General features: G+C 44.5%; 1 protein-coding gene across 2 annotated transcripts in view; it reads left to right on the top strand.

Moving 5' to 3' along the window:
* The first annotated feature begins 5870 nt into the window (after nt 1-5870).
* Nucleotides 5871-10661, top strand: part of NALF1 (NALCN channel auxiliary factor 1) — a 706213-nt gene continuing 701422 nt past the window's right edge. For both annotated transcript variants that reach the window (XM_049867417.1, XM_049867418.1), the window contains exon 1: nt 5871-7370. In XM_049867417.1, the coding sequence (XP_049723374.1) occupies nt 6486-7370 (885 nt within the window). In that variant the 5' untranslated portion in view covers nt 5871-6485. The remainder of the gene's footprint in view (nt 7371-10661) is intronic.

Below are 10661 nucleotides of genomic sequence, written 5' to 3'. Positions count from 1 at the left end.
CAGTTACTCAAAAGCTGAAGTTTCTTTGCACTCTATTTATCTGAATATTTACAGTGAAGATTTCTAACCAATTTTGAACAAAATGGAACCAATTTTCAAAATAATTCAATAATACTACTGTGTGTTTGACTTAGCCATATTATTTCTGAACCTTGCTATTTTCAATTTATTTCAAGGCTTTTATTATTTTCTTAATCTTTTTAGCTCCATATGAAATATTAGGGTACAGTTACATCTGCTTTGTGGCCATGTGTGTGGTGTGTTTTCATTACATGTCAGAAGGTTAAGAGGTTTATTGTCATCTTTTTCCTTGTAATAATTTGTCGTGCGATTAAATTATGTTGCTCTTTTGTTCCCCTGTTACATGAGGTAGTGAAAGGTGTAAGTTCGGATGACTTCTCAGGTTGAAGGCTTGTGGGCTTCACCCTCTGTTGTTTTCATGATGGGTTCAAACATGGCCTTACCTCTCTCTGTGTAGCCATTTCTCGATCTCTCTGAATTAAGTCTTGCTCAGGGTGGTATATTTTCCTCAGAGCTAACACATCTTGAAAGGAGGGTTCTAAGCCTTAGATGTTCTGTGTGGCTTTCCCAGTGGTTCCTGGATTTGCTTCTCCTGGGCTTCTCCCCTTTGGGCCACCTGAACGTTCTCTAGCTCTCACCCCTAGAGTTCCTTATCTGTTCTTGTCTTTGTAGTTTTTCCTCAGGATGAGGCACTCATGTCCTGAGAGCAGATTTGTTGGCATTTCTGAGGCTCCCAGGGGCTCATTCTACCACGGCACTGTTTGAAGGTCCTACCTTCTGGATCTTTGTGCTTGCCACCAACTGGGAGACTGTGATGGCTTTTGCCAGTTTTGCCTGTGGTGTTTAGCCTTCCCAGTGTCTAATCCTCTCTTTTTAAGGTGAGTATTGGTTGGCAATATACTAGTTTCTGTAGGACTTTAGGCTCTGAATTAGCACTTTTCTCTCCACACAGTTACTGACTACTACGGATTTGTCCTCTGGGATCTTTGGAAATTCTGTCACCTCATTTTGTGGAATATGGCATGACTATTTTTTCATCTCACTATCCTGATTGATTTTTTTGTATTTTCAGAAAAAATTTTATAGATTTTCAAATATTATGCTGCCAAAATGATCACATCACTAGACTCCACATGATTTTAAATCATATAAAACATAAATTGCAAGTTCCTATTTCTCCTTTCAAGGCTCCCATCCCCAATAACCAGTACTTTTTATTAGATTTTTCAAACACTTTCCATATACCTGTTGCCACTGAGTTGATTCTGACTCAGAGCAACCCTGTAGGACATAGTAGAACTGCCACATAGGGTTTCCAAGGAGCAGCTGGTGGATTCGAACAGCTGACCTTTTGGTTAGCAGCCAAACACTTAACTACTGCACCACCAGGGCTGCAGTTCCTTGGATAGAAAGAAAAATTCTACCTTCATCTCTAATAGCAGAAATTCTTCCATGCACATATGAAGTAGGTAACTGCTACTTTGAGATGTTTCTAGAGCAGTGGTTCTTGACAGGGGGTGATTTTTGCCCAGGGGATATTTAGCAATGCCTGAAAATATTTTTGGCTGTCGAAATTGTGGGGAAGGGGACATACTACTGGTATCTGGGGGAAAAGGCCAGAGATGTTAGCAAATGTCTTACAAAGTATAGGACAACCCCATGCCACAAAGAATCATCCAACTCAAAATGTCAGTATTGACAAGGTTAGAAACCTTGACCTAGATTACTTGTAAAAATAGTTTGATCCCAACACCCTAGTTGGCCCTTAGTTTTAAAAGCAATCTCCTGACAGCTGTAATGATTCTATCATTACAGTGTAATGTGCTCTCAGCTGAGAGCACGGCTCCAGGCCAGTGAACCACGTTTAAAGCAGCAAATACATCTGGAGTGGTGGGGTTAAGGGAATGGAATTAGTAGAAAAGCCCCGGTGGTGCAGTGGTTGAGAATCTGGCTGCTGAGCAAGGGCATGGCAGTTCAAATCCACCAGCTGCTCCTTGGAAACTCTGTGGTGGGTGCAATTCTACTCTGTCCTAAAGGGTTGCTATGAATCAGAATTGACTCCACAGCAAGGGGATTTGGTTTTGGTGTACCTGACATGAGGAGCTTTGGTGGCACAGTAGTTAAGCACTTGGTTGCTAGCCATGAGTTCAGTGGTTCCAACCCACCTGCTACGCTGTGGGAGAAAGATGGGGCAGTCAACTTCCATAAAGATTTACAGCTTTGGAAGCCCTGTGGGACAGTTCTTCTCCATCCTGTAGGGTCTCTATGAGTTGGAATTGACCAGATTTTTATATCTGACATGAGAAAAGAAAGACTAAATATGTATTTCAACAGCAAGTACAATATTCCATTTCAACACAGCTGTCTGCCAGTTTTTTCTTTGAAGAAGTTAATGTCGTCTTTACACATAACCAGAAACCCTGGTGGCGTAGTGGCTAAGTACTACCAGCTGTTATCCAAAGAGTCAGCAGTTCAAATCCACCAGGCACTGTTTGAAAACTGTGGGGCAGTTCTACTCTGTCCTACAGGGTCGCTATGAGTTGGAATCGATTCAGTGGCGAAGGGTTTGGTTTGGTTTGAAACACAACCAAGGTTATGTGAATCACTGTGAACGGGAGCAGGTCTTACCTGATTTGAAAGTCCAAACTGCGAGATTTGTAGGTACACTGAGTGGGAAAAGAAGAAGGGTTTGGTGGGGGCAGGGGCAGCTGTAAGAAGTCGGGAAATGGTGGCTGTTTAGTTATTTCAGACCTGGAACCATTGTAACACTGACTTTGTTCACTTTCCTGCCTTTGGAATCGCTGAAGGTCTCTGGTGTGTTTTCCCTTTTCATGTTAAATAGCCAGAGGCTCTCAGGTCACCCCTGTCTGGAAACTAGGTCTAAATCTACCTGTGCATTTTCTGTGGAAGCTTTCCCTGCTAAGGGATATCCTGCGGGCTTTATCAATCAAGGGTTTTCTGAGCTTTCTATCTTACACAGGAGAAAGAGTAATACACATCTTTCCAGACAGCGTTTTCAAATTAAGAAGAAACAAGGTGAAGAGAGGTGAAATGGGGGTAGATAAAAGAAAGAAGCTAGATAGAGAAAATGGTTTATAAAATTAAACCCTGTAACCCAGACATTAAGCAACTAAATTGAGACAGAGAGAAAGAGGAGAAAAGAAACAAGAAATATCCCTTAAAATAAAAAATATCCAGCGCTGAGTTATAAGAAGAAAAGCATTGGATTATTAAATTAATCCACACTGTATCACAAAGACCCTACAGGTTCAGATCAACAGGGAGAGGGAGTCATTTCAGGATTCAGAATGTGATAGGTTTCCTTTCATGTTCTACAAAGCCATGTTGACTGAGACACAGAAAAGCAGATTTCTGATACTTTCTTCCACAAGCATTTGTTTAGACAACAGAAAATGCCAGACTCTACACTCAGTGATGTCTGCATGCAGCCTTTTATGTTGAAGGTTATATTTAAATTTGACTTGGCTTAAGAGGACAAGTTTTAAATTTAAGAAGAAAGCAATTATGACAATAGGGAGGGAGACAAAACAAAATGCTTTCTAAAATTTTAGGAGATCTTCCCAATCTATATCTTTATTCAAATCATTGGCTGAAAAAATAAAATTTTATTCAGTGTCGAAATAATTTAAATTAGCAAAAGATAGAAGAACTGAAAGACTATCTCCTCAGCTTAAGCCAGGTTCAGATACAAAGCTCAAAAAAAAGTTTTTTTTGTTTTTTTTTTGGTGTTTAATTTTCAAAAGAACATAATTTTTTTGCTTATTTAAAGATGCTTCAAGTAAGGATAAACTTGCCATAGTAGGGTATATTTGGTAATTTTTAGATCCTTCAATTAATCAATAAATTTCAACGCATTTAAATCCAAAAAATTTGAATGCTATACTTACCAAAATAGTATTTTAAAACATTATATGACATACTTGTAGATCAGCCAGCCATCAAACTGAACTTTGTTGATCACTGCATATGGTTTAAAAAAAAAAAAACCCAAACCAAACCCATTTCCATGGAGTCAATTCTGGCATACAGGATAAAGTAGAACTGCCTCTTAGGGGTGGTGGATTCAAACTGCCAGCCTTTTGGTTAGCAGCCTAAGCTCTTAACCACTGCGCCACCAAGGCTCCACATGGCTTTGTATATATCTTATGCCGCCGAAGGAACCGGTTGGTTGAATTATGCCAGTACATTTTGCAACTTTTTAAAAATACCTACTTCTCCCCAATTCCAACAACCACCGCCCCTCTAATAAACATTAATCAAGATATCAGTTTAGGTCGAAGGCGCGCCAGTACCACAATTCTGGGTGTGCACCCCGGCATTGTAGGAGGATCACTAGTAACACCGAAGACAGGTCAACCCCGCGATTGTCAAGCGGAGCAAAGTGCATGCCACGCGCGACCACCAGAGAGAGCTGGGCTAAGCCCTGCGCTCTGCCTGGTGCGCTTACAGGAGGCGCCCGGCACCAACGCCACGTCCCTGCTCCTCTGGCCCCAGCGTGGGGTGGGGGGCAAAGAGGGTAAAAGTAATTCCGAGGTTTGCCCACAGCTGCGGCCGGTAGGAGCCAGGACCGAGCCAGGGCACTCCAGATTTTCCCAGCGTGTTTGGTGCTTTCCTTCTCAGAACTCTGCGAGTCAACGCTAAGGGGCACCAGAGACTCGGGCTGCAGCGCCTGACGCCCAGACAGCCCAGCGCACAGGCTGCTGCGGAAGCCCTGGACGGCAGAACACCCAGTTCAGGGGGGGCTGGGGAGCGACAGCCGGCTTGGGAGGGGCTGGGGGTTCAGGAGCTCAGGCTGCTCCAGGTCCCAGGAGGAATCCCCTAAATTTAAGACATGGAATGAGGAAGAGAGGGCTAGGTCTCAACTGTTTTTTCCTAAGACTTTATGAGGCCACTTCTAATGTCTTTTTGCTTTAGAATACGAAAACATGAATATAAATATGTAGCTGTTAACGTATACACACACTCATTCCTTCCATATTATAGGATCAGTTGACAAAATAATTTAACACTATAATGCTGTTAATCTCCACTTGTCTAGAGATCCCGGGGTGCATCCAAAGAGACCAAATATCACCCTGTCTCCTCTAGACAGCTCGGGTTTACTCCCCCGGCCCCCACCATTATTTTGACATAAACCATTCATTAGCTAAGAAAACAGTACCCAGACCCTTGCCCCCAAAGGAACCTCTAACCGCCCGTCTGAAACTCGGACTTTTTCCGGGAACCGAGAGGAGAGGGAGTGGGAGATGCAGAAGAAATTAAACATCGTTCCCAATCATGCGGTCCACATTCTGACTTTTTTTTTTTTTTCTCCAGTGATTAAACAAGAAGATAGAGTGGGGACCGGGAGGGGCAAGGACAGAGCCAGGACCCGAGCTGAGAAAGCCCCGGGCCGGTGGGGGGCTGGGGGACGCTCCCCGAAGCCGGCCCCCGCCTCCTCCTTCCCCGCAGCCTTCGCCCTCCTCCTCGGGCCGAAGCCGGTGCCAATGCGCCAGGGTGGAGAGCTCTCGGCGCGGGAGGAGATGACGCAAAAGCCAGCGCTCCCCCCCAAAAAGTGTTTCTTCTGGACGAAGATGGCGGCAACTTAGCCGGGGGACTGAAGATGACCGTGGCTCTCGGGAGGCCCGGCGCAGGCGACTCGGCCCCCAGGCCCGGCGCGGACGGCGCGCGCGGCCGCCGCAGGAGCCCGGCAGCGGCGTGGGCAGCGGGAGCCCCGGCGGCGGCGGCGGCAGCGCCCGCGGGCAGACCTGCGGCAGCGGCGGCGGCGGCGGCGGCGAGAGCGCGGGGTGGGGGGTGGGGGGGAGGGAGAGCTCTGCCGGCGGCGGCTGCCCAGGCTCTGGACCAGGGGAGAGCGAGACAGAAGTAGGAGGAGGAGGAGGAGAAGAAAGAGGCGAAGGGAAAGAAGGAGGAGGAAGAGGAGGAGGGGAGGCGCTCTGGTCGCCGTCAGTGGGCAGCCGAGACGCGGCATGCCCCGGGCAGTGGAGAGCCGGCTGGCCTCGGCAGGGCCATGGGGACCCGCGCTCTGACAATGCCGGGCTGAGAGGAGCCGCGCCAGGACCCCGCCACCTCCACCATCACCTCCTGCACCCAGCCTCCCCGCCGGCCACCAGCACCAGCCTCCTCCGCCTCTCTCTCTCTCTCTCTCTCTCTCTCTGTCCCTCTCTGCATTACTGTCTTCCACTCCACAGAGGATGGGGTCTGCCGAGGAGTAGGTCGGAAGCCAGTCAGCCCTTCCTCCAAAGCCTGGTAATCTTTCTGTAGGCAAAAGAAGAGAGAGAGAAAAGAGAGGGAGAGAGAGCAAAAGAGGGAGAGAGAGAGAGGGAGAGAGAAGAAACGGGAGGAGGGGATAAGGAAATTAAACCCTTTAAGTCAATGCATATTGTGGTGAGACCGGCACAGGAGCCCTCACGGTGGAGTCGGCCAGGGCTGTGCGTTCCCAAAATATGACCAGGGGTGCTTGGATGTGTCGGCAGTATGACGACGGCTTAAAAATCTGGTTGGCAGCACCCCGGGAGAACGAGAAACCGTTCACCGATTCAGAGAGGGCTCAGAAATGGCGACTGTCTCTGGCATCTCTCTTGTTTTTCACAGTCCTGCTCTCTGATCACTTGTGGTTCTGCGCCGAGGCCAAACTGACCCGGACCCGGGACAAGGAGCAGCGGCAGCAGCACCAGCAGCAGCAGCGGCAGCGGCAGCAGCAGCGGCAGCGGCAGCACGAGCCCGCCTGGCCGGCGCTCCTGGCCAGCATGGGGGAGTCCTCGCCCGCCTCCCAGGCACACAGACTCCTCTCCGCCTCCTCGTCCCCCACCCTGCCCCCCTCTCCGGGAGACGGCGGCGGCAAGGGCAACCGAGGCAAAAACAACCGGAGCAAGGCTCTTTTTCTAGGAAACTCTGCCAAACCCGTGTGGCGCCTGGAGACTTGTTACCCCCAGGGCGCCTCTTCGGGCCAGTGCTTCACCGTGGAGGACGCGGACGCCGTGTGCGCCAGGAACTGGAGTCGGGGGGTGGCGGCCGGGGGGGAGGAGCAGCAGGTGAGAGGGAAGCAGCAAACCACGCTCTGGAACTTGTCGGATTTTTACCTTTCGTTTTGTAATTCCTACACACTTTGGGAGTTGTTCTCGGGGTTGTCGAGTCCCAGCACTTTGAACTGTAGTCTGGATGTGGTGCTCAAGGAGGACGGCGAGATGACCACCTGCAGGCAGTGCGTCGAGGCTTACCAAGACTACGACCACCACGCTCAGGAGAAATACGAAGAGTTTGAAAGTGTGCTGCATAAATATTTACAGTCGCAGGAGTACTCGGTGAAGTCGTGTCCCGAGGACTGTAAGGTAGGAACAGTGGATTCCCCCCCCCCTTTCTGCGTTTTTCTGGCCGTTTGCTTGGTTGTGGTATCTTCCAGTGTTTTTAAATATATATATATATTCCCTCCCCCGCCCCCGTGGTGGTTACCGTGGTTATAAGAGCTTGACTTCGTGCTTGAGTTAGGGCTATCTGTTGGATTGCAGGGGGACTGATTTTTTGTGGGGAGGGGAAGGTGGGGGGCATCTTGGAAGATCACGGAAGACCCTGGTCTTCTGAGATGAGAAAGCTAATGCTATTATTTATTTCTTAGGACTATACAATTAGCTCAAACTCTGTTAGGTTTCATAAAAACTGGATTTTGAATGTCGCTTTTTAGGAAAACAGTGATGGGGCCGCATGCTGACGATCATTAACTAAAGTCAGACTAGTCAGAAGCAGCATGCACAGTTTGGCAGATGGACTCGCACACCTGAATCCTCTTGTAATGCCGTTATTAAATTGGTTGACTAGCAGGACGATAGAAAGTTTTTTGTGGTAGTTGAAGTAGACTTAAGGAAAAGCATTTTATCAGTTTTTACAGGCGTTGTAGTGGTTACAAAGTCTGGGGGCCTGTATTTTTCCTTGGACTTGGTTGTGAGTAATCATTCATCTGAGACCCACTGTGGGTGGCAAGTTGCAATTGGGTATCTAGTGATCCATTATCATTGTTGGTTTATTTATCAGACACCTCATGTAATTAGCTTGAATTTTCAGAATGCTCTCCGTAATTACTAACTGGCAAGTGCTTGGTGCTATGAGCTAAATTTTACTGAACTCTTTAACTTGTATTATGTTCAGCTTCTTCCTGTTGACGATATAAAGAATAGAACCCTTGCTGATTGGCGAAGAAGTGTATGCAAGTTTCTTAGGAAATGACCAGTGCCACCATCGGTGCGTAGACCAATTGTCGCTATCCATGGTGCTGACACGAGATTTGCCCAAGAATTCTACTGAAGCTGCAGATGATGCAGTGACCTTTAAGTAGCAAAGCAGTGATGACAGACTCTCAATTAGTCTTAATGTATTGTTCTAAAGATCACTTCTTCACCAACAACAAAAGAAACATTGCTTTTCAACAGAAATAATACCCCACATCCTCTTTTTATCTCTTCTCTATTCCCCCAACCTGATACAAAACATCTGTCTCTCTGCCTCACTTGCCTTTTGTCAGGGAGACAGTGATGGGAAAGTGCAATCAAGGGAAGTATGGGTCGAAGGATTTTGTGAAGTTTTGACCAAAAAACCAGCATAAGAGATACCTATTAAAAATGAACATAGAGCAAGGGCTGTATTTTAGCTTGGGCTGACTAGTTGTGCTTTTGGTAATTAAGCTGATGCAGACTGATTCTGCTGTGTTAACATTCTTTAAGAGCGGAAACGAAGATCCACTTCGAAAATAGCAATGTTAAGTTCATCACATTAATGTAGAATGCAACTTCACTTAATAATTGCATCTTAAACTTTACTACTTTTTTTTTTTAAACCGTATAACTATATCTCACGCCTGGAAATTAGAATTAATCTTCATGGTGCAAATAATAATAGTGAATGACTAGTGTGTTTATTGCAGTTACTTATTGCGACAAGATATGTTGCACTGAAGTTGTAAAAGTGAGATTATTCAAAGGTGGAAGCTATTTCAGTATGTTTACATCTCGAAGCTTAGTTATGAATGCTACATTGTAATAATTTAAATTTTCCTGCTTCCCTGAATGTAAACACTCATAGCAATTTCTAATAATTCCAATTTTCAAATTTTAAATATTTAAAAGATAGTCCATATTGCCGCATAGACTGCAGCATACTTTAAAATAAGCATGTCAAATAGATCTTTGTTCAAAAGTCCAAATAAATATATAATAAATGCCCTTTCCCCATGATCCGAATTAATTCTCAACTTTGTATTTATGTCATAGCCATAAGGCCTGTGTAGTGTGGGTTAAACTAATTTATAACGTTACAGACTAGCTCTGGACCATATTTTTGTATAAAGGAGTAGTTGTTAGCTATATACACAGAAGCACATTATAAACACCCTAACTCCTTAAAAAAATCTTCACATTGAAAAATAAACACAGGCATTTGAGTTTCTCATCACCATTTCTCATTAAAGCAGATTGTATTGTTTATTTTCATTTAATAGACTTTGACCAGCAGGGTACTTCACAGCTGGTAGGCATGTGTAACAATCATGAGACATATATTTTCCTGTTTCGCAGGCACCTTTCACAAACATTAACCAGTTTGAGAGCATAGTTTGGTTTGCATAATGTACAATTTGGAAAAAAAAAAAGGCAGTTGTAAAGTGCTTTTTTTTTTTGGTGTTATGTACTATAGACTCTCAAAAAATACTTTTATTAAAAAAAGAAATTTAAGTATCTTACAATTCTTTTTACTTAAATGTTGAACTTAAAATATTATTTTCATTTTGATTAACTACTATCGTGCGTACAAGCCACTGTCCAGAGGCACAGGTTACATCTGCAAACGTATCTCTCTTTGTATTCTACAACTTGATTTATTATTTTCAAATCATATTTTGCTTCTCCACTAAATAAATAGTCTGATCTGACTGGGCATGCCGACGCACATTTTAATGATTAATAAGACTATAAATAAGGTCAAAGCCACTACCGTAACCATTTTTCATGACCTGGATTTATGTTTTTTATATTTTTGCTCTAAAGAAAACTACTGATTTATGATCAATCGATGTTTCATTTTTGTAGGGAAACACCCAGAATTTGATAGAAACTTTAGATGCCGTTTGTTGTACAGACTAAAGAATGAATGTTTTTCTTTGGATGTGTAACTGGGTCAAACTGGTAGCTATATAGGGCATAGCCGCAAAAGTCTTTGAATAATTGCTGTTATTTATTGGTAGTGTCAGCATATACAAGGTGGATTAAAATATAAAGAGAGAAAATCAAGCAGTACTCTCAGTCTCACCCCCCCACATATAAATCATAATCCATTAAGATAATTGGCCATGCTACATTGAATACATAAGAACAGGCATACAGATAACATTTCAAACAAAAAGCACTTTAATGGGAATGATGTGAGCTATTGCCTCTATTTTCAATTCTCCCTTTCCTTTTCGAAGCTTCATTTTCTATATAGCCCTGACATTGACTAAACACCGAATATTTAGTTGTTTACTATATGTAAATTTACATTGGGAAGACACTATGTCAATACCAGTGAAAATGTACTCTAGACCAGTAGTCTTTAGAATCACGTTAGAATTTCCTGGCTAGCTTTCATAAAACGGAGGC

This window comes from Elephas maximus, chromosome 23 (genome assembly GCF_024166365.1).
Source record: "Elephas maximus indicus isolate mEleMax1 chromosome 23, mEleMax1 primary haplotype, whole genome shotgun sequence".
Classification (NCBI taxonomy): Eukaryota; Metazoa; Chordata; class Mammalia; order Proboscidea; family Elephantidae; genus Elephas; species Elephas maximus.
The sequence above is the reverse complement of the archived record's forward strand: the minus strand, read 5'-3'. Positions and strand labels throughout refer to the sequence as shown.